Source organism: Coregonus clupeaformis, chromosome 6, assembly GCF_020615455.1.
Source record: "Coregonus clupeaformis isolate EN_2021a chromosome 6, ASM2061545v1, whole genome shotgun sequence".
NCBI lineage: Eukaryota > Metazoa > Chordata > Actinopteri > Salmoniformes > Salmonidae > Coregonus > Coregonus clupeaformis.
This window is the reverse complement of record NC_059197.1, coordinates 16,046,153-16,069,506: the sequence shown is the minus strand read 5'-3', so window position 1 is coordinate 16,069,506 and position 23,354 is coordinate 16,046,153. Positions and strand designations below refer to the sequence as shown.

The 23,354-nt window shown below is 44.8% G+C and overlaps 1 protein-coding gene across 1 annotated transcript in view; it reads right to left on the bottom strand.

Annotated features, from left to right (window-relative positions):
- The window catches only part of LOC121567742 (neurofibromin-like), a 97,331-nt gene that overhangs the window by 55,922 nt on the left and 18,055 nt on the right, over window positions 1-23,354 (bottom strand). Inside the window, exons 5-32 of the mRNA XM_045218749.1 lie at window positions 19,260-19,366; window positions 19,074-19,141; window positions 18,067-18,142; window positions 17,713-17,870; window positions 17,460-17,633; window positions 16,961-17,089; window positions 16,761-16,835; window positions 16,477-16,608; window positions 16,191-16,328; window positions 15,849-15,962; window positions 15,607-15,686; window positions 14,968-15,091; window positions 14,500-14,746; window positions 14,312-14,385; window positions 14,130-14,213; window positions 13,641-14,027; window positions 13,267-13,406; window positions 13,043-13,165; window positions 12,337-12,537; window positions 11,917-12,098; window positions 11,488-11,699; window positions 11,060-11,221; window positions 10,845-10,948; window positions 10,457-10,592; window positions 9,497-9,559; window positions 1,156-1,314; window positions 606-703; window positions 81-227 (exon numbers count right to left, since the gene is read on the bottom strand). Of these exons, the coding sequence (XP_045074684.1) occupies window positions 81-227; window positions 606-703; window positions 1,156-1,314; window positions 9,497-9,559; window positions 10,457-10,592; window positions 10,845-10,948; window positions 11,060-11,221; window positions 11,488-11,699; window positions 11,917-12,098; window positions 12,337-12,537; window positions 13,043-13,165; window positions 13,267-13,406; window positions 13,641-14,027; window positions 14,130-14,213; window positions 14,312-14,385; window positions 14,500-14,746; window positions 14,968-15,091; window positions 15,607-15,686; window positions 15,849-15,962; window positions 16,191-16,328; window positions 16,477-16,608; window positions 16,761-16,835; window positions 16,961-17,089; window positions 17,460-17,633; window positions 17,713-17,870; window positions 18,067-18,142; window positions 19,074-19,141; window positions 19,260-19,366 (3,894 nt within the window). The remainder of the gene's footprint in view (window positions 1-80; window positions 228-605; window positions 704-1,155; window positions 1,315-9,496; window positions 9,560-10,456; window positions 10,593-10,844; window positions 10,949-11,059; window positions 11,222-11,487; window positions 11,700-11,916; window positions 12,099-12,336; window positions 12,538-13,042; window positions 13,166-13,266; window positions 13,407-13,640; window positions 14,028-14,129; window positions 14,214-14,311; window positions 14,386-14,499; window positions 14,747-14,967; window positions 15,092-15,606; window positions 15,687-15,848; window positions 15,963-16,190; window positions 16,329-16,476; window positions 16,609-16,760; window positions 16,836-16,960; window positions 17,090-17,459; window positions 17,634-17,712; window positions 17,871-18,066; window positions 18,143-19,073; window positions 19,142-19,259; window positions 19,367-23,354) is intronic.

Below are 23,354 nucleotides of genomic sequence, written 5' to 3'. Positions count from 1 at the left end.
TCAGACTCAGAGGGCTATACTGGTAGTGCACATAATAACATGATGACTGGTGACACATCGTATGCGTGTGTGTTACTGACCTGTTGCTGGAGAGGTACTGTCCAATCCTCTCCTGGTTGTTCCAAAGCAGCCTGTGGAGGGCCAGAACATTGCCATCACTGATGAAGGACAGGCTGTGGTTGACTGAGTCACTGGGAGGAGAGTCAGACGCTATGTCCAAGAAGAACCTATAGGACAATACAGAGGGATCACAGAGTGAATGGTCAGAACTGGAAATCGATTACAAATATCTGTAACATTTTAGAAAATGAGACCAGGTACGTAATTCTCAGCTTCATAACAGAAAGTCGGGACTCCGATCAGTTCCTGCTTTTCAGGATACTAATAGAGCAGTGTGTGCTTTTATCCGCTTTTTTGGTATTAAAATTAAAATTCTTACCACCTAGGTTGGAAAATATACAGGTTAAGATGTCGTTAGAAATCTGGGACCAGCGCTGTTGCTAACTACCAGCACCGTTGCTAACTACCATAGCTGGTCCCATTGTGACAAAGAGTTGTATTAGTATCCGGTTGTCTTAAACTTTGTCATCTTTAACCTAGCTTACCGCCTGGCTGCATCAAAGTTGCTTTTCACAAAGTCGTTAAAAGGCCTCATGTGCTCCTCTTTGGTAAACAACACGTGGTTGGCAATGCTCTGGAGGATCTGAGGACAGAGAGAAAAACACAAAACAGAGAGCAACTTAATTAAAATAAAAGGTCATAAATAAAAATAAATAAATTCTTTCGGTCAAAGCCACTACTGTCATTAGGTGCTTATTTTAGGAAGATGGAAGCACATTTTACATTTACATTTTAGTCATTTAGCAGACGCTCTTATCCAGAGCGACTTACAGTTAGTGAATACATATATTATTATTTTTATACTGGCCCCCCGTGGGAATCGAACCCACAACCCTGGCGTTGCAAACGCCATGCTCTATCAACTGAGCTACATCCCTGCCGGCCATTCCCTCCCCTAACCTGGACGACGCTGGGCCAATTGTGCGCCGCCCATGAGTCTCCCGGTCACGGCCGGCTGCGACAGAGCCTGGATTCGAACCAGGATCTAGTGGCACAGTTAGCACTGCGATGCAGTGCCTTAGACCCAACCCATACCTTGGACATCAGCTTCAGGCCTCTCTCTATCCTGGGTGGGGGCTTCTCATCCAGGATGCCTGCCTCGTAGGGCGACACGATGGCAGGGTTGATGAAGCGCAGGAACATGGCACTGCCCACCGCCCCTATACTGTTCTGGGGGAAACGCTGGCTCACCACCTGGAGGAAGAGGAGGGCGGTGGAGAACAATGGGGAGGGAGGAGAGAAGGAGGGGTGGGAACAGAGTGGAGAGAAAACACAAAAGAAGAAAAGGAAGTTAGAAAGTTAGATGCTTGTACGACATGACAGAGAAGATCTCACACCACCCTTCTCAAAGCCAGCCAGAGAACGAGCGAGAGAGAAAGAAAAAAGCAAGAGAGAGAAAGAAAGAGTTAGAGAGTAAGAGTGCAAGAAAGAGGGAGGGAGACAGAGGAAGATGGAAAGAGCTAAGTACAGAAGTCCAGAGAGGACATATAGTACATTCGGAAAGTAGTCAGACTTCTTCCGCATTTTGTTAAAGCCTTATTCTAAAATGGATTAAATTACAATTTTTCCTTATTAATCTACAAATACCCCAGAATGACAAAGCAAAAACAGGTTTTTAGAAATCTGTGCAAATGTATATATATATATATATATATATATATATATATATATATATATATATATATATATATATATATATATATATACATACACACACACATATATATATGCCATCGTGTCGCCCTTAGAGGCAGGCATCCTGGATGAGAAGCCCCCACCCAGGATAGAGAGAGGCCTGAAGCTGATGTCCAAGGTAAGGTTAAAAAATATATATATATTTATGTTAAAAATGTTATAAATTGATTTGCATTTTTTAATGAGGGAAATAAGTATTTAACCCCCTCTCAATCAGAAAGATTTCTGGCTCCCAGGTGTCTTTTATACAGGTAACGAGCTGAGATTAGGAGCACACTCTTAAAGGGAGTGCTCCTAATCTCATCTTTTTACCTGTATAAAAGACACCTGTCCACAGAAGCAATCAATCACATTCCAAACTCTCCACCATGGCCAAGACCAAAGAGCTCTCCAAGGATGTCAGGGACAAGATTGTAGACCTACACAAGGCTGGAATGGGCTACAAGACCATCGCCAAGCAGCTTGGTGAGAAGGTGATAACAGCTGGTGCGATTATTCGCAAATGGGAGAAACACAAAAGAGCTGTCAATCTCCCTCGGCCTGGGGCTCCATGCAAGAACTCACCTTGTGGAGTTGCAATGATCATGAGAACGGTGAGCAATCAGCTCAGAACTACACGGGAGGATCTTGTCAATGATCTCAAGGCAGCTGGGACCATAGTCACCAAGAAAACAATTGGTAACACACTACGCCGTGAAGGACCGAAATCCTGCAGCGCCCGCAAGGTCCCCCTGCTCAAGAAAGCACATATACAGGCCCGTCTGAAGTTTGCCAATGAACATCTGAATGATTCAGAGGAGAACTGGGTGAAAGTGTTGTGGTCAGATGAGACCAAAATCGAGCTCTTTGGCATCAACTCAACTCGCCGTGTTTGGAGGAGGAATGCTACCTATGACCCCAAGAACATCCCCACCGTCAAACATGGAGGTGGAAACATTATGCTTTGGGGGTATTTTTCTGCTAAGGGGACAGGACAACTTCACCGCATCAAAGGGACGATGGACGGGGCCATGTACCGTCAAATCTTGGGTGAGAACCTCCTTCTCTCAGCCAGGGCATTGAAAATGGGTCGGGGATGGGTATTCCAGCATGACAATGACCCAAAACACACGGCCAAGGCAACAAAGGGAGTGGCTCAAGAAGAAGCACATTAAGGTCCTGGAGTGGCCTAGCCAGTCTCCAGACCTTAATCCCATAGACAATCTGTGGAGGGAGCTGAAGGTTCGAGTTGCCAAACGTCAGCCTCGAAACCTTAATGACTTGGAGAAGATCTGCAAAGAGGAGTGGGACAGAATCCCTCCTGAGATGTGTGCAAACCTGGTGGCCAACTACAAGAAATGTCTGACCTCTGTGATTGCCAACAAGGGTTTTGCCACCATGTACTAAGTCATGTTTTGCAGAGGAGTCAAATACTTATTTCCCTCATTAAAATGCAAATCAATTTATAACATTTTTGACATGCGTTTTTCTGGAATTTTGTTGTTGTTATTCTGTCTCTCACTGTTCAAATAAACCTACCATTAAAATTATAGACTGATCATGTCTTTGTCAGTGGGCAAACGCACAAAATCAGCAGGGAATCAAATACTTTTTTCCCTCCCTCACACATACATATATATACATATATATATATATATATATATATATATATTTAACCTTACCTTGGACATCAGCTTCAGGCCTCTCTCTATCCTGGGTGGGGGCTTCTCATCCAGGATGCCTTTATAAATCAGGCCATATATATATATATATATATAACCTTATTTACATAGGTATTCAGACCCTTTGCTATGAGACTCGAAATTGAGTTCAGGTGCATCCTGTTTCCATTGATCATCCTTGAGATGTGTCTACAACTTGACTGGAGTCCACCTGTGGTAAAATCTATTGATTGGACATGATTTGGAAAGGCACACACCTGTCTATATTAGGTCCCACAGTTGACAGTGCCTGTCAGAGCAAAAATCAAGCTATGAGGTCGAAGGAATTGTACGTAGAGCTCCGAGACAGGATTGCGTTAAGGCACAGATCTGGGGAAGGGTACCAAAAACATTTCTGCAGCATTGAAGGTCCCCAAGAACACAGTGGCCTCCATCATTCTTAAATGGAAGAACTTTGGAACCACCAAGACTCTTCCTAGAGCTGGCCACACAGCCAAACTGAGCAATCGGGGGAGAAGGACCTTGGTCAGGGAGGTGACCAAGAACCCGATGGTCACTCTGACAGATCTCCAGAGTTTCTCTGTGGAGATGGGAGAACCTTAAAGAAGGACAACCATCTCCGCAGCACTCCACCAATCAGGCCTTTATGGTAGAGTGGCCAGACGGAAGCCACTCCTCAGTAAAAGGCACATGACAGCCCGCTTGGAATTTGCCAAAAAGCACCTAAAGGACTCTCAGACCATGAGAAACAAGATTCTCTGGTCTGAAGAAACCAAGATTGAACTCTTTGGCCTGAATGCCAAGCGTCACGTCTGGAGGAAACCTGGCACCATCCCTATGGTGAAGCACGGTGGTGGCAGCATCATGCTGTGGGGATGTTTTTCAGCGGCAGGGACTGCGAGCCTAGTCAGGATCGAGGGAAAGATGAACGGAGCAAAGTACAGAGAGATCCTTGATGAAAACCTGCTCCAGAGCGCTCAGGACCTCAGACTTGGGCGAAGGTTTACCTTCCAACAGGACAACGACCCTAAGCACACAGCAAAGACAACGCAGGAGTGGCTTCAGGACAAGTCTCAATGTCCTTGAGTGGCCCAAGCAGAGCCCGGACATGAACGCGATCTAACATCTCTGGAGAGACCTGAAAATAGCTGTGCAGCGACGCTCCCCATCCAACCTGACAGAGCTTGAGAGGATCTGCAGAGAAGAATGGGAGAAACTCCCCAAATACAGGTGTGCCAAGCTTGTAGCGTCATACCCAAGAAGACTCAAGGCTGTAATCGCTGCCAAAGGTGCTTCAACAAAGTACTGAGTATCTGAATACTTATGTAAAATGTATATTCGTTTTTTATTTTTAATACATTTTGCAAAGATTTCTAAAAACCTGTTTTTGCTTTGTCATTCCGGGGTATTGTGTGTAGATGAATAAGGAACATTTGTAATTTAATCCATTTTAGAATAAGGCTGTAACATAACAAAATGTGGAAAAAGTCAAGGGGTCTGAATACTTTCCGAATGCACTGTATGAATAAAATAAAAATCCCTCATTATGTCGAGATCACAACTTATTTATCTACTGATCACTACATAAAAGTTGTTTTGTCGAGATCACAAGATAATTTTCTCATGATCACGACATAAAAGTTGTTAAAAAGGAGTGGACGTATTGATGATAGATTGACTGTGTGGCTGAGGCAGCAGAGCCCACGGTGGATCAGCACATACGTTTTTATTGATTGCTACACTAAGGGATAATACATATTATGTTAACATCATGCTTTAATTTGTGTTTGGAGATCATTATCAGTTTATAAATTAGAATGTTAGCAAGCTAAAATGTCCCTTACCTTGAGCTAAGAGCTTGTGCAGGAGCTAAGCCATCGTGGAGCATTTAAGGCCTTGGGGGTGGCGCACAGCCTGGGAGACAGTGCTGCCTGTCAGGCATCGTTCAGGGCTTAAATGCCCCACAAGGCATTTGTGATCAACACAGCCACAGGGCTCCTTGATGACGTGCTTATTGTGCATCTGAACAAATTCATGGACAATGCATGGTATTTTTGATTATCTCGTAATCTCAACAAAACCACTTTTGTTATGTAGTGATCATGAGATAAATAAGTTGTGATCGACATAACAAGGGAATTATTTTTATTCACGTCCTCCTTTCTGGACTTCCGTAGCTAAGAGAAGACATTTTAAATTAAAGCTTAGAGGAAAATTAAGCCTTTGAAAAAGAAACAAACTAAATGCCAGCAGGAGAGGACAAGAGCTTGTTTTTTGTGGAACTGACAGCATTTTAGCAACATAAATTATTATTAAAATCTGTTCATTTACACCCCCAGGAAGAATATGATAATTATTATTATGTTTTACATTTTCTGACAAGCAAGCACTTAAGTATGGTAATTTTCACATTTTCATAAATTCATAGAATGTTTGGGAATGACGTATAGTAAGGCGTTTGTGAAAATTCTATAGCAATATAGAGTGGGAAAGCATCCCTGCTGTTGGACAATTAATAGGCACTGCAGTAAATAAAAACAAATATATTTCCGTCTTGTCCAAGACTGGTGTCTAGGCAGACCGGTGCGCCATAGCCAATTAGAGCTACAGTAGGCGCAGTGGTCTAAGGCACTGCATCGCAGTGCTAGCTGTGCCACTAGAGATCCTGGTTCGAATCCAGGCTCTGCTGTAGCCGGCCGCAACCGGGAGACCAATGTGGCGGCGCACAATTGGCCCAGCGTCGTCCAGGGTAGGGGAGGGAATGGCAGGCAGGGAGGTAGCTCAGTTGATAGAGCATGGCGTTTGCAACGCCAGGGTTGTGGGTTCGATTCCCACGGGGGGCCAGTATGAAAATAATAATGTATGCACTAACTGTAAGTCGCTCTGGATAAGAGCGTCTGCTAAATGACGTAAACGTAAATGTATATGCAAATAAGCCATTTGCCACATGGGCCTGCAATCACTAACTTTGAACTGGACTGTGTTTACAGGCAGTAGCAACAGCACGACTTGAGATTATTAGAGTGCATTCGCCAAAAGCCACAAAATACACCTGAATGGATTTCTACAAATATGTAAATACCACGGGATCCTCTTACATTTGGGAACTTAGTCCTATTGATCAAACAACCATGAAAAAGGTAGGCCCTCTCTCCCTCAGTGCCTATGCACATCAACAACAAGATCAACAGCTAATGGTAGCCAGAGTGAGATGAGCTCAAATCTGACGAGTGAACAAACTTTCAGCTAGTTGGCCGTCAAAATTGCACTGATAAACGATGGGGAATAGTAGCCTGCTCGTCCTTCTGCAGCTTGCCTGCCAAAGCATTTTTGTCCCAACCTACGTTTTGACAACTCAATGGGAACTTGCCTGCCCGCCCATTTGATCGATGCCAAAGCTAGCAAAGCGATTCACATTTATTGACACCTGCATCTCTAGCTGTAGCCATCGAAAAATGATATGAGTGGAAAGTCGGTCACTCACCCACTCTTCCAATGACATGACATCCTCCCAGCAGCTAGCTAGCTACCTAGCTAGCTAACGTTATGCTCAGCGTTTTTAGCTTGCTAAGTAAATAGCTAGCTATATAAATAGGTACGCTAGCCCAGGGGGGTTAAACTCAATCAGCGCAAAGGCCATATCGGAAAAATAATAATCGCAGGCCAGACATAGCCATTTGTTTTTACAAAAAAACGTGCAACTGTCATTGTTTTCTTAGAAAAAATATGTCCCTTTATAATGTCCACTTATATACATAGGATGCTGTATATGGAATTAACATATTAAAACAAAAGAGATACATCATATTTGTCCAGCCTTTGCTGCTGTGCTTGCAGATGTGCATAATATGCTGTGACCCTAATCAAAAATTATTTAATAACTCCAAATAACAAAAACGTAGCTATTGGTCGTTGTAATGTTTAAACATTTTTTCTTGCACTGGACTGATCACCGCTGCGGTTGAATTCAGCAATGCTGTATGGTGCACTCAAAATGTATTGTAGTTGAGTAGCCAGCCGCCTAGGCTACTACTCAAATGTTGCTGTAATAGGCCTACATGTTTCTCTTTTGCCTGGTGTTTTGTTGCAGGTTTTGTTTTTTGGTTATTTATTAAAAACCGAAGCCAGACTGGAACATTTTAGTAGCCTAGCTAGGACTGTGGCATGTGTCTGTACACTTTCCCTCCGCTGCACGCTGTAAACCGGACAGACGAAAGCAGCGCAACTGAAGTTGAATTCACCAATGCGAGCGCATCAGGCTGTAATTTCATAAAGTAGGCTGTTGACTCATTTATACTCGCTTGTGTGTCCTATTGAGTTTGACACATGTACGCTAGCCTTTTAGCCCTGTCATTGCCCTTGCTAGTTTGGTTGCATTGACATTCCCAGCCTTAGTTACACTGTGCCAAATTCTCTAAAACGACCTTGGAGGCAGTTTATGGTAGAGAAATGAACATTTAATTATAACAGCTCTGGTGGACATTCCTGCAGTCAGCATGCTAATTGCACACTCCCTCAAAACTTGAGACATATGTGGCATTGTGTTGTGTGACAAATCTGCACATTTTAGAGTGACCTTCTATTGTCCCTAGCACAAGGTGCATCTGTGTAATGATCATGCTATTTAATCAGCTTCTTGATATGCCACACCTGTCAGGTGGATAGATTATCTTGACAATGGATAAAATGCTCACTAACAGGAATGTAAACAAATGTGTGCACAAAATCTGAGAGAAAGAAGCTTTTTGTGCGTATGGAACATTTCTAGGATATTTTATTTCAGCTCATGAAACATGGGACCAACACTTTACATGGTGTATTATATTTTTGTTCAGTGTATATATGAATCATGCATTGAATTGCATCCATCTATTCTGCCAACTATGCCTTACTGTACGTCATGGAATTTTGAGTAAAAAATTAACTATTTTTAAAACCTTTTCTAAAGTTGGTTTTGTAGCATAAACTGCGATTTAGATATTTTTGACTGATATGATTATCTTTCTGTTTCATATCTGCAAAGTAGTTAAAATGCTGTCAGTTCCACTTTAAAGCACAATGACAGAAAAAAATAAGGGGTGACAAATTACGTTGAATTTCACCAGCCTAAAAAAACATCTGACAATCCTCACTTCACCTAGGCCTATAGATTCAAATCATTGGTGCAAGTGCAATAAACCAATTTCAAATATGCCCTATATATGGCCCAAATACAATGGACAATAATACCACTGCAATCAATAAGCAAAATGGCATTCTGCAGTCTGTTACTCTGTATACTACAGAAAGCGACAGGAGGGGCGATGAGGGAGGGGAGAGAGAGAGACAAGAGACCCCGGCAACCAACATTTCCCAGCAAGCTAACTATGTCTCTGCAAAGCCACTTAAAAACCTTTATAGTTCTACAACATATTATAATATTGTTGGTACAAATACTTTACTACTGCCTACATTCCATATGCACTGCAGCAACACAGAAAGAAGTGCACCATAGAAAACTGTCACCCTGGGGATCTGTTAATGTCCACTGCAGCCAAATTCAGCCTCTAGAAACATTCCGACAAACACTGTTCCACCCATTCCAATCCCATCTGTCTGGAGCACAGAAAGAAAGAACGACTAACGCACGTGTCAAAATCATTCCACTGAGGGCCGAGTGTTTGCGGGTTTTCGATCCTCCCTTGTAATTGATCGACGAATTAAGATCACTAATTAGTAAAGAACTCCCCTCACCTGGTTGTCTAGGTCTTAATTGAAAGGAAAAAACTAAAACCTGCAGACCCTAGGCCCTCCGTGGAACAAGGTTGACATCCCTGGTGTAACGGAACGCACTGGTTTCTTGGAGTTGTTAATAGAAAATGGAAGCAACTAAGTTGGCGCCTGTATTAGTACAATGATTTTAAGAGAAGGCTGTACACAGACTTGAACCATACAAATAAATCATATTTTAAAAAATGCAACAAAAAGTCATTTTTGCTTTTTAAAATAAAGTGGCTGAGGAAAAAGTTCGCTGAACTTACTGCTTTTTTGTTTTCCTTTCTGTCTTTAACTGTGGCTTTAGTCAGTAGAGAGTGGCAAGTAGCCTACAGAACAGAGATGAGCACAAACAGGTCACAGCACCGGCCACACACACACACAGAAGCTACACAAGAGCATCCGCCGGCACAGCCCTACTACTGAACAGCATAGCGTGTGTGTGTGTGTGTGTGTGCAGGTGCATGATTTTTACAGGCAGATTTTAGCACAATGGTAGTAGTATGGGAGTGTATCGAGCGAAGGGAGATCGATATGTATAAGCTTCACGTTCTGTGAGATTTTGGTGTTGTGTCCCACAAAATAACATTAGTGGTTCCAAAGCGCCCTGCGTTCATCTCATTGAGATATCGAAACAGCTGATGTGTTGCTTTAAGTCAGTGTAGGGAGAAAGTCAGTGTTGGTGGAAGCAGAGAGCAGCAGGGCAGCGGTGTCGGCTCATCAGACATGCAGATGGAAACAGCAGGAAATAGGCTAGGGGTGTGTGTGTGCCAATACAGAGGTGTTCTTTCATGGAAAAGTTAGGTTTAATAGAGACGGAGGTGTGGCTGTGTGTAAGAGGTTGGGTGACTGCGAGTAGGGACACACTAGCTGCTTTGTGGTGTCTTGATGTTGCTGTAGCCAGTTAATTCAGCTACATATGTTCCCCCTTTTCAAACTACCACCGTTGAAGGGACAGCCCTCTATCTGTTTTGTCACAGTACATGAAGAGCGAGCATGTAAGAGAGGGCAGAGTACGTATAGCGGCAATGTTAGTGGAAAGTCTGAGGAAAGTAAGAAGGTTGTGCCAGTGTGTGTGTATTAGAGAGAGTGAGAGCTGTGGCCTAGTGCCATTATTGGCACAGTGTGGAAGAAGGAAGCCAGTGGCTTGAGAGGGTGTAGGTGACAGCAGCACACACCACCCACCCAGAGAGCTGCGTGAGGCCAGGGGTGGAATATGACCCTACCTGGTAGAGACAGTGACACACACTGCGTAGCTGTGGAGGGAACTCGCTGGAGGAGTTGATAATGGCCAGGAAGAACCGGTCTGTGATCTGGAGAAGGTTCCGCTGGTTCTCCTCAAGGTTCTCCGACTGTTCTAGTCTACAGAAAGGGTGGCAGGAAGGGAGGTAGGGGACAAAAAGAGAGGAGACGGAGGGGGGGAAGTGAGAGAGGATAGAGAGAGTCCAACAACTGTCATTCATGATTGAAATAAAAAGTCAGAATTGCTTTGGTAACTTCCATTTAATAAGGTTACCCAGCATAATTGCTCAAATCGATGCGCTATCCCTTACCACCACACCAGGCTACCACAGTCAAACTGACTGGTGGAATGCTTCCGGTGACTGTTCCTACCTGGTTGGGTCCACCTCAAAGCTGATGTTGTGCCACTCTGGGGTGGTGACGACCCCTTTAAGTAGAGGCTGCAGTAGCTTCTGTAGGTACGCCGCCCCGTACACCTGACACAAAGAATTTCAACGTTAAAATGCATTTACATTTTCAGGCTTGGTGTGAGTGCTTCAGGTTCTACCATTTAAAATTGTCTGTATGGAAGAGAAATGTGGTTTTACCTTGAAACAGAAGGTCATGATTTTACTGGCCAGGCTGTTGCCTCTGAACAGAGTCTGCATGGAGTCAGCCAGCTCCACCTCTTTGGAGAACATGTTCCACAGCAGCTGATACAGCAGGTGGCGAGAGTCGAACAGCGTCACCAACACACGGGCCAGCTCATCCTGAAGGACAAACACACACAAAAACTAAAATACACAAACATGTTTCAACCACTTTCTATAACTACTGCCTCACATTCTCATACTAGCACTGTGGTGGCCAACCCTTTTCCTGGGGAGCTACAGCCATGCAGTAACATGTCTGATTATACTAATAAATCAGCACCTTGATTAGCAGAAACAGGTGTGTTATTGTAGTGCTTTTCAATGTGAAGGTTGGTCACCCCAAGACTAGCCAAAAATGACCTAGGGCTGTGTTTCGTACATACCCATTGGGATCCTGGCACCACATTGGCCAGTGCCATGGCGATGGGCAGCTCTCCCTGGTCTCCCATCATGGTGACCAGCTCCACCAGCCTCTCGAAGCGGTCAGCCAGCACTGTCTCTGCCAGCGTGTCAAACTCTGTCCCCTGCTGAAGGATCTTAGTCAGAACCTCCATGAAGGTGGCCCGCGTCTGCAGGTCCTTATGGTAGCCCAGACCTGGAGAAGGATGGATGGAGGGGGGAGGAGAGAGCGAGAGAGACAGAGGGAAAGGGCGCAAGAGAAAGATGAAGGGTGGCAGAGGATAAAGGGACATTTTAACTGAGGTTTGATTGTTCATTTTGGAAGCTATGGTCCTTAGCAGATGGAAGGACTAATGTTATAGCCTTCCTGGCACTATAAAAGGTTGAGAATCACTACTGCTACAGTAGATCACCGATAGAGTGCATGAGTCCGCTGTCCACGTTGGCGTTGAGGAGGTTGGACATGGCCAGGACAGTACAGTGTCTGAGGGAGGCCAAGCGTCGAGACATGCCCCTCTTCCTCCCAACCACCGGTTGGCCATCATCCTCCACCTCACTGCAGTCATTCAGCAGGTTCATGAACAGGGTAAAGTACCTGGGTACAGGGGGTAAAGCAGGGTTCAGAACACTTAACAGGCAGTTTGGATTCAAATTATGTGCACATTTAAGTTAATGTATTCCTTTACTACTATACAGAAAACACAGATATTGGTTTTCTGTGTGTGGAAATGTTACAGCATGCACAGTAAACAGAAAGTCGAAGAGCAGCAACAGCTAACTAAGTCGCTCTGGATAAGAGTGTCAGCTAAATGAGGAAACCATGTTGTAGTTACTTGAGGAAGAGCTGTGACTTGGCCTCCATCAGTTCCACCCCGTCTCCCTCCTCTGGCTGTAGAGGCAGGCCAGCTAACAGAGACACCACCGCCTCCATACTGGCCTGGTCCAGGTCTCTGGTCAGACACTTGATATCGTCATCAGCAGCCTGGTTGGAGGTGCCCATCACCCAGTCTGTCAGGTACTCCACCATCTTGTTCCTGGAAGAGACGTGGTGAGGGGTTGAATTAACAAAGATCGTAAACCCCCCCCCAAAAAGGGGTTCATATCGGTAGCGTTTAAAGGTGCAATCAGCATTTGCTACAGCCATTTTTGACCTTATGAATGATATGTACACATTGATTCTTGAAGAATATAACTTATAAATGCCTCATGAGCTTAGTTCAACTGTTGTACCCCATCAGAACCCAAAATAGAAGCTTGTTTTACTCCAATGTTTGTAAACAAAGTAAATGTAAACAAACACTATACGGCCTCATAACATGGCTAAAACTATAATTTTTATATCAGGGATGGTCAGTCCATAGCTCTGTCAATGAATATGAGAGCGGTTATATTTCTCCAGCCCCATCCCTCAGCTTTTTACCAAAACAGGGGCGGGGAGACACTTTTTGGTTTGAACTGCTGACTAACAATTTAAGTAGCGTTTAGCTAGTTTGGCTAGTGTTTAGGTCTGTCCAAGAGGGGGTGCTGTCTCTGTCTCACCTGAACTTCATCTCCTGGCAGAAGGACAGGTCGTCTCGTCTCTCCATCATCACCTCCACCAGCTGGCACAGCTTGGTCTTCATCTGGATGGCATGCAACGTGTTGCCTAGGATACGCACGTACCTGGGGGGTGAAATAAGACTGAATAAGGTCCTGAAGATGGACAACTGATTAGGCATTTCATAAGCCGAGAGAGTGAGTGAGTGAGTGAGTGTGTCTCTCACCTGACCAGGTTGAGCATCATGGTCTCTATGCTGGCCTGTCCCAGGTGCTCTGAGCTGCCCTCAGCATGGTTGTCCAGTAGGTTCTTCATGATGGCGATGGTCTGCTCCACAAACTGGGTGTTAGTGTCATTGATGGGGACCTGCAATAGTACAGAGACAAATCAATGAAATCAGTCTTAACTACATTCCTGCTAATGTCAACGGATCAATGTTTTATAATGAACTAATCAAATTTGACATTAGTTCAGGCAGGGTGCTGCAATCAGCAAAAGTCACCATCCCTTTGTAAAACTTCCCAGAATGATTTTCTATGCTAATACAATTAAACTCATTGGTTAACGTGCCCCATCCTCCTCCCCAGCCCATCCACTCACCGGCCCCTGTGTGTCGAAGAAGCGTCCAATGCTGTTCCTGAGCTTGTTGAAGAGCATGTGGTAGAGGACCGGGCTGAGCTCCAGGCCCAGCAGCTCCTTGACGTTGGTGCGGACGTGCAGACCCACCCTCTCATGACCACACACCAGCAGGGCCAGCAGGCGGTCCAGGAACCTGCCCAGGGGGGTCTCAGAGGAGGAGGAGCAGGTGGCTGAGGCTCCAGCTGCAGCGTTGGAGACCTCACAGGAGCCCACAGAGACCATGGAGTACTTGCGTTCACTCATGGGGCCCATGGGGGGGCTGTAGGTGGCAGGGCCGCAGGGCTTGCTGCGCTGAGACAGACACACCCCGCCCAGAGCACACAGGAAGCCTGTCATGTTGATCCACTCCTGCAGGGGAAGACAGAGAGAGAGAGTTTGGAGCAGTGTTTCCCTGTGTTTTTTTTGTTAACGGTGAAACACTACTAAATCCTAAAATTGAAGTGCTCTTACCTGACCATCCTCCACCTTGTTTTTGGGGAAGTTTAGAATCTGTTTGGTGTCCTGCTCCCATTTTGCATGCGTGTCCTCCCATGCCTGGGGTGAGACATGGAAACACCAAGGGATAAGTCAGAAATACTAGAGGGATGTAAGCAAGGATAAACTGTATTTAATGTTTCTCTATTCTTTCACACCTCAGTGTTTCCTGTAGTGGGGTGCTCTATCCTTCTCAACAAGGCCATCACTCTCTTCTGCAGGGTGGAGCGTCCTACCAAACACATAGTGGAACACGTAGTGGGAGTCATTTTCTGAAACCTTTGGCCTATATAGTGACTCTCAGACCACGTTAAAGTGGTCTACAAAACACCGTGTTTTTACTGACCGGTGGCCATCATGTTGCTGACAGAGGCGAACTCTGTGAAGGTGGCGTAGTTGGGCAGGATGGTCTGGACAGGCACCTCGTCAGCGGAAGAGCGGATGTCAGCCTCCTCACACAGGTGTCTGAAGCAGGACATGGCCACCAGCACGGCCTCGGCGTCAGGGCTCCACAGGAACATGTATAGACACACCTCCAGTTTGGTCTGGGCCTGTCTGCAGATGGGGATACCACTGCCCTGGGTGACACCCTCCTGGAGGAGCAGAGAGGAGTTAGACATGTCCAAAACACATTCAGACATGTCGAACACATGCATTTGACTTTTATACATGAAACTGCAAAACACTCTGGACGGTTTTCCAGACCTAAGCCTAGTCCTAGACTAAAAATAATGTTTAATGGAGATTCTCCATTGAAAGTGCTTTTTAGCCCTCAATGGTTAATCTCATGTGAGGTTAGAGTCCCTGACCTCACCTTGTTCTTGAGGAGGAACTTGTTCCTGCAGATAAGGATCTCCCTCAGCCACTTCAACACCTCTGTACTGTTCACCATCTGGTGACCAATCAGCTTCTTACAGATCAGGAAGAGAACCTGGGAGCTGCAATGGGATAGGCCGGTGTTAGAGCCCAATGGAATCTCAACACATGCCCCTAAAGACAGTGACTACTACTGAATCCATGCCCCTAAAGACTGTGACTGCTACTGAATCCATGCCCCTAAAGACTGTGACTACTACTGAATCCATGCCCCTAAAGACAGTGACTACTACTGAATCCATGCCCCTAAAGACTGTGACTACTACTGAATCCATGCCCCTAAAGACAGTGACTACTACTGAATCCATGCCCCTAAAGACAGTGACTACTACTGAATCCATGCCCCTAAAGACTGTGACTACTACTGAATCCATGCCCCTAAAGACAGTGACTACTACTGAATCCATGCCCCTAAAGACTGTGACTACTACTGAATCCATGTCCCTAAAGACTGCGACTACTACTGAATCCATGCCCCTAAAGACTGTGACTACTACTGAATCCATGACCAGTGTGTCTGTCTACATGGAATATCTCTGGACTGAAAAGCACCCAGAACTAAACCATGTCCTTGTACCTGATGTCCCAGAAGGTTTCAATGGGGGCCTCAGGGTTCCACAGCTCAATGGTCTCAGGCAGGTGCAGCACCAGCAACGCCTGGGCAGGGAGAGACAGAGACAGAGAGAAATGTGCCTTACTTGAAGTAGACAATTCAATGCTAGGTAGTAGAGTTGAAATGGACAGAATGGGAAAGAATAAAGAAGCAGAGTGGATGGAGTGAGTGTCAGAGAGAGAAAGAGAGAAGGAGTGTAAACTGACCTCCATGGCCTCCTGGGAGAGCTGGGCTGTGTTGACCAAGGGCACCAGCTGCACCAGGCCTGCGATCAGCTCTGCTGTGCTGCTCTGGATCTCCTGAGCCTGCTTCCCCGGGTTCTACAACACACACACACAATGTTAAACATGCATGTATGGGTGAATGCAGGGGCAGAGAGGAAACACAAACATACACACAAGTGTAACATTGTGTGTGTGTTGTAGAACCTGGGGAAGCAGGCTCAGGAGATCCAGAGCAGCACATTGGGCGTGGAGGGTGTGTAACTAGTCAAACAGAGCCTAGGGACATTGTCTCAGTATGTATGTGGTGGTTGGTGTCAGACTTACGTGCAGCATGAGTTTGGGGTCGGCGTGGATGAGTTTGACCAGGGCGAGGAGGAGGCACTTGTAGCTGCGTGTGTCCAGATCTGTGGTTTTCTCTTTGAACTTAAGGCTGGTGGTCATCTTCTCTTTAAATGACAGACTCTGTCAGAGAGAGAAGTTGTAACGTCAGGAGTCACTAAGACATCATTTTCCTAAGAGGTTGGCTTATACAGGAAAACAAAAGGTATGTGGGTTTCAAACGATTGGTGTGACAGTGAGCGTGAATGTGCTCGTCTGGTCCCTTTCTCACCGGCGTCATGCGTAGCGGGGCGTGTGTGTGAAGGCCTTGCATCACTCGGCTCAGAGTGTCTGAGAACATTAGTCGCAGCTCTCCAGAGTAGCAGTACACTGCATCAATCTTAGGCCACCAGTCCAGATCAGACTAAAGGAGAGGAGGAGGAAGAGGATAGAAGAGAAGAGAAGATCATTAATATTGTACTGCTGTGGGAAAGGCCAATGAGATCAACACTGTCCTATCAATTGCACTTAGACTGAACTTGGTAGTAAGTAGTAGAGGAGACAGTACACACTTACATTGGTGATGATCCTGTGCAGGGAGTTGACCAGGACAAAGTGAAAGGTAGAGGGGGAGGAGGAGGCCAAACAGACCTGAGGAGATTAATAAAGACACAATGTTTCGTCAAAATGGCCGCTTTGACACGGAGGTAAAGCATCATTCAGACATGCTCTGCACATTTCTCTACTGATGCACTGAGCTGAGCAGACTGACTGACCTTAAAGTGGTGGTTGTTGTGAGGGTTGATACGGAAACAGGAGACGAAGCAGTCGATCATGAGGTCCACGTCTGCGTTCTGGCTGCCTGCCCCGCGAGAGAAGAGCTTGTTGGGGTTGAAGAGCAGGGCCTGATGGGATAGATAGGAGGAGGAGGCTGCATGTCACCGTCTGCAATATTCCAAATCAACCAATTTCACAATTAACCCTACCGCAAGGGGCTTTGTTTAGGTCTGAGAGGATTGGATAGGTATTAGCAAAATTGTTATAGCTCCATAGCGGTAGCACTAGCACAAAAGTTGCACTTCAAAGGTCTAAGGGGTAGCCGTAGGCATATCAATCAGGGTTTACCGTTCAGGTCGTTGTAGATAGAAATGTTCTATAAAGAAAGGACATTGTCAATTTTACTCCACGACAGAAATGACGAACATAAAACCCAGAAACCACTGCTGTAGCATTCCCTAGCCCCCAGATGGCGACAGAGTGGTTGGTTTTTCTGACCTTGAGGTCCACCACGATGGACTGCACCAGGAGGAAGATGCCTGAGTGGTCCTCCCAGTTGATGTAGGTGGAGGCCTTGCACAGTTTGACACAGGCGATAGCTGCACTCTCTGTTAGTGGCTTGCTACTCCCCTGGACTGCTAGGGCCTTCCTCAAGCTCTCCAGGAATAGCTTCTGTAGCAAGAGAGAGAAAGTAACTATCAGTCACACTACCTATTTCATCCCAGCGTGTGTATGTGTTCTCTCATCTCACCTTGTTGGCCTTGCTCTCCTCCACCACCTCTCTGGAGATGATGTGTGTGATCTCGGGACAGAGGATGAGGAGGATGATCTGTAGAGGCCACACCGCTGCCTTCCTCTTGGCACTCTCAGCAAAGCTGTCCACCAGGTCAAACAGCCTCTCCGCAGCATCTAAATGGCATGCACAGACAGACAGAAAGACATACAGACACAGACACAGACGAGTGAGATAGCCCTAAACTCACCTAACTTCTTGAGTGTCCTTATCTGTTCCCTACAGTCCCTTTGAGTCCATTTTGAGATTTCACATTTCACACAGTATCTGCATTCTGTTTCAGTCTAACACAAGGCTATTGAGAATACTGACCTGCCATGTCTGTCTGTGGTCTCTGGTAGAGCATGGTAAACTCATCAGGGTAGTTCTCCACCCAGTTCCAGAAGGCCTACGGAGGAACAAAGACATTTAACACTGTCCTCTCCAGAACGGGATTGAATTGACAGTAGCTATGTTTCCATGAACTTGTCCAGTGATTTTTTGACGAAATTTAGAACGTTTGCATAGAAAATAGATCAACTGCCTGCTACGGTGCATTTCCATTGAACTGTCTTGTGTCGATAAAAACAGTTGGACGTAATGACGTCACACCCCCCATGAAGTGGTTGAAGTGTTTCCATGATCCATTTAGGCAAATTGCACATGAATAAACTGGCGACAGCCTGTATAGCCTCCCACCTATCTGTTTCATGTGTCAGGTAGCCCGCAAAAGCCAGAATTGACTAATATATGCATTATTGTAATAATTATCATGTGGCAACGTATTGCAACGGTCCGTGCCATGGTGAAACTTGCACTCCTGTAGATCTGAAATAATTGGATAGTGCAACTTGCATTCAGCCAACCAGAAAAGCAAGTCGAAGCAATTCAGGCCTTCTTGAAAGTAAGGATAATCCTTGTCCTGCAAAGAAACATTTTTATAGTAAAGAAATTGATTTAGCAATTAAATGTGTAGTGGAGCTTTATAGTTACTTGTCTGGCATCACGTGCCCCGCATACCTTTAAAATGATTCGGCAATCATCATTTATTTGAAAAACATTGTTTCCATCATTGTTTCCATCATCATTTGTAGATCTTTAGAAAATGTGCTGTTTCCATTACACATTTTGCAATGTTTTTTTGTGACATTTCTGTTGTCGAATAAACCTGGGTCAATGGAAACCTGCATAGTGATGTTCTCAAAGTGGAACATGTTATTTGAAACATTTCACCAACAGCCAAGAGGTTGCAGTAGTGAAAACCATGAAAAATATAATCATACACCAACTTCATAAACACAAAACAGCAGCACTGAATATAAATATATTGGAGCACAAACCTTTTCCAAACTATTAATGACAGCAAGTTGGGCAGGTTTCTTCAGGGCTTTGAATTTTAATACAGTTTCTGAGAGGATGTAGTGAAAAGTAATAGAGTATTAGCAAATAAACATCAAAATACACAGAATCCAGGAGTTCAAAAATCCATGTAGTATGACATACAGGGAATTGAGTGAGTAGCTTACCTTGAAGCAGTCTTTTAAGTTTGGAGCAGTCCACGTTGATGTACTGCATGAGCTCTATATCATGGACATCCACAGTGTCTTCTGAGCAGACTGTCAGCTCCTGCAACCTGGGGGAGAACACAATGGATAAGGACTCTCTTAGACACTGCCAGGGAACAAGTTCGTCCAGTCAAACACATGATATCCAGAGATTTTATTCTACCACAGTTTCTCAGTAGAAAGGAGGGAAAGAAGCAGGGGTGGAAGAGAGGGATAAGAGGTAGCCTTTTTGACATCATCCCGTCGTCCTTCAAGACAGGAAACTGACATGAGTGTATCAATGATGTGAAACTTACAGAATGTTGCAGATAGAAACAAGTCTACAGTGAACATGTTGTCCCCGACGAATGATGTGGAGATCCTCCTTGTCTCAATTAGTGACAATTATTCCAACGTACAGCACATTCGGAAAGTATTCAGACCACTTACATTTCCAGCCTTATTCTAAAATGGATTAAATAGTTTTTTCCTCCTCATCAACCTACACACACAATACCCCATAATGACAAAGCAAAAACATGTTTTTAGAAATGTTAGCAAATATATCACATTTTCATAAATCTTCAGACCCTTTACTCAGTACTTTGTTGAAGCACCTTTGGCAGCGACTACAGTCTCGAGTCTTCTTGGGTATGAAGCTACAAGCTTGGCACACCTGTATTTGGGGAGTTTCTCCCATTCTTCTCCACAGATCCTCTCAAGCTCTGTCAGGTTGGATGGGGAGCATCACTGCACAGCTATTTTCAGGTCTCTTCAGAGATGTTAGATTGGGTTAAAGTCCGGGCTCTGGCTGGGCCACTCAAGGACATTCAGAGACTTGTCCCGAAGCCACCCCTGCGTTGTCTTGGCTGTGTGCTTAGGGTCGTTGTCCTGTTGGAAGGTGAACCTTCACACCAGTCTGAGGTCCTGAGCGCAAGGATCAAGGATATCTCTGTACTGTACTTTGCTCCGTTCATCTTTCCCTCGATCCTGACTAGTCTCCCAGTCCCTGCCGCTGAAAAACATCCCCACAGAATGATGCTGCCACCACCATGCTTAACCGTACAGACGGTGCCAGGTTTCCTCCAGACATGACGCTTGGCATTCAGGCCAAAGAGTTCAATCTTGGTTTCATCAGACCAGATAATCTTGTTTCTCATGGTCTGAGTCCTTTAGGTGCCTTTTGGCAAACTCCAAACGGGCTGTCATGTGCCTTTTATTGAGTGGCTTCCGTTTGGCCACTCTACCATAAAGGCCTGATTGGTGGAGTGCTGCAGAGACGGTTGTCCTTCTGGAAGGTTCTCCCATCTCCACAGAAAAACTCTGGAGATCTGTCAGAGTCACCTCCCTGGCCAAGGCCATTCTTCCCCGATTGCTCAATTTTGGCCAGCTCTAGGAAGAGTCTTGGTGGTTCCAAACTTCTTCTATTTAAGAATGATGGAGGCCACTGTGTTCTTGGGGACCTTCAATGCTGCAGAATGTTTTTTGTACCCTTCCCCAGATCTGTGCCACGACACAATCCTGTCTCAGAGCTCTACGGACAATGCCTTCGACCTCATTGCTTGGTTTTTGCTCTGACATGCACTGTCAACTGTGGGACCTTATACAGACAGGTGTGTGCCTTTCCAAATCATGTCCAATCAATTGAATTTACCACAGGTGGATTCCAATCAAGTTGTAGAAACATCTCAAGGATGATCAATGGAAACAGGATGCACCTAAGCTCAATTTCGAGTCTCATAGCAAAGGGTCTGACTCCTTATGTAAATAATGTATTTCTGTTTTAATTTTTTATAACAAAAAAATAAAAAATAAACTGTTTTCGCTTTGTCATTATGGGGTATTGTGTGTAGATTGATGAGATTATTTCTTTTTTAACCCATTTTAGAATAAGGCTGTAACATAACAAAATGTGGAAAAGTCAAGGGGCATGAATACTTTCCAAATGCACTGTATGTTGTCTGGAAAGACATTTCATTTGAAAGTACTGAAATTATATAGGTTGTTATGGGAAACTTGTTGCTCATGAGGGGCTGCATATATGAACCAAATTACATGACAATAGCTGAAAGGGGACAGGAGATATGCTTGTTCAAAGTTTGGAATTTCAGTTGATTACTATAGCACCCCCCCTTAGGACAATCAGTATAATTTTGTAAATGCCGGATCTCTATGGCAAGATGCCTCATTCACCCAAGTTTCTTCGAAATCAGGCCAGTGCTGTCTGAGATGTCGCGTGTGACAAACGTACGGCTGTACGAATGTACGTACGGACTGTGACAGATCCACAGTCCACGATTTACAATGGCACGATGTGCGGCATATGGATGCAGCCAGCGCCAATTTAAAAGATGAAGAAAATGTTATTTGTAAGTACCGAAATTATATAGGTCGTTATGGGCAACTTGTTCCTCATGAGGAAACGCATGTATGTAAAAAAAAATGACATGACAGTAGCTCAAACGGGGCAGGAGATATGCTTGTTCAAAGTTTGTTGGGGGACAAAAAGTCTAATTAGCAGAAAAACACATACACTACCGGTCAAACGTTTTTGAACACCTACTCATTCAAGGGTTTTCCTTTATCTTTACTATTTTCTACATTGTAGAATAATAGTGAAGACATCAAAACTATGAAATAACACATATGGAATCATGTAGTAACCAGAAAAGTGTTAAACCAGTCAAAATATATTTTATATTTTATATTCTTCAAATAGCCACCCTTTGCCTTGATGACAGCTTTGCACATTCTTGGCATTCGATAATAATAATAATAATATGCCACTTAGCAGACGCTTTTATCCAAAGCGACTTACAGTCATGCGTGCATACATTTTTTTTGTGTATTCTCTCAACCAGCTTCACCTGGAATGCTTTTCCAACTGTCTTGAAGGAGTTCCCACATATGCTGAGCACTTGTTGGCTGCTTTTCCTTCTCTCTGCGGTCCGACTCATCCCAAACCATCTCAATTGGGTTGAGGTCGGGGGATTGTTGAGGCCAGGTCATCTGATGCAGCACTCTATCACTCTCCTTCTTGGTACAATAGCCCTTACACAGCCTGGAGGTGTGTTGGGTCATTGTCCTGTTGAAAAACAATATATAGTCCCACTAAGCCCAAACCAGATGGGATGGCGTATCGCTGCAGAATGCTGTGGTAGCCATGCTGGTTAAGTGTGCCTTGAATTCTAAATAAATCACAGACAGTGTCACCAACAAAGCACCCCCACACCATAACACCTCCTCCTCCATGCTTTACGGTGGGAAATACACATGCAGAGATAATCCGTTCACCAACACCGCGTCTCACAAAGACACGGCGGTTGGAACCAAAAATCTCAAATTTGGACTCCAGACCAAAGGACAAATTTCCACCGGTCTAATGTCCATTGCTCGTGTTTCTTGGCCCAAGCAAGTCTCTTCTTATTATTGATGTCCTGATTCACACAGTCCCCTCTGAACAGTTGATGTTGAGATGTGTCTGTTACTTGAACTCTGTGAAGCATTTATTAGGGCTGCAATTTCTGAGGCTGGTAATTCTAATGAACTTATCCTCTGCAGCAGAGGTAAGTCTGGGTCTTCCACTCCTGTGGCGGTCCTCATGAGAGCCAGTTTCACCATAGCGCTTGATGGTTTTTGCGACTGCACTTGAAGAAACTTTCAAAGTTCTTGACATTTTCCAGATTGACTGACCTTCATGTCTTAAAGTAATGGTGGACTGTCGTTTCTCTTTGCTTATTTGAGCTGTTCTTGCCCTAATATGGACTTGGTCTTTTACCAAATAGGGCTATCTTCTGTGGCTAGACGCATCATTCATCGTAGTTTCGTCAAAATCGGGCCAGCGCTGTCTGAGTTATCGCGCGTGACGAACGTACTAACGGACGGAGACAGATCCAAAGTTTCATCGTGGGGGACAATTAACCAAATAGAGCGAACAGGATTCCCCGTTTTATCGTTCTATCTGAACGTTCTGTAACGCTGCACCATCCTGAACATCCTGGGTGGGGAGGGAGGGATTTCCTTCATGACTGGGCTAACAGTTCAGTCACAGTTACTTTGTCCATGACTGGCTGCTAA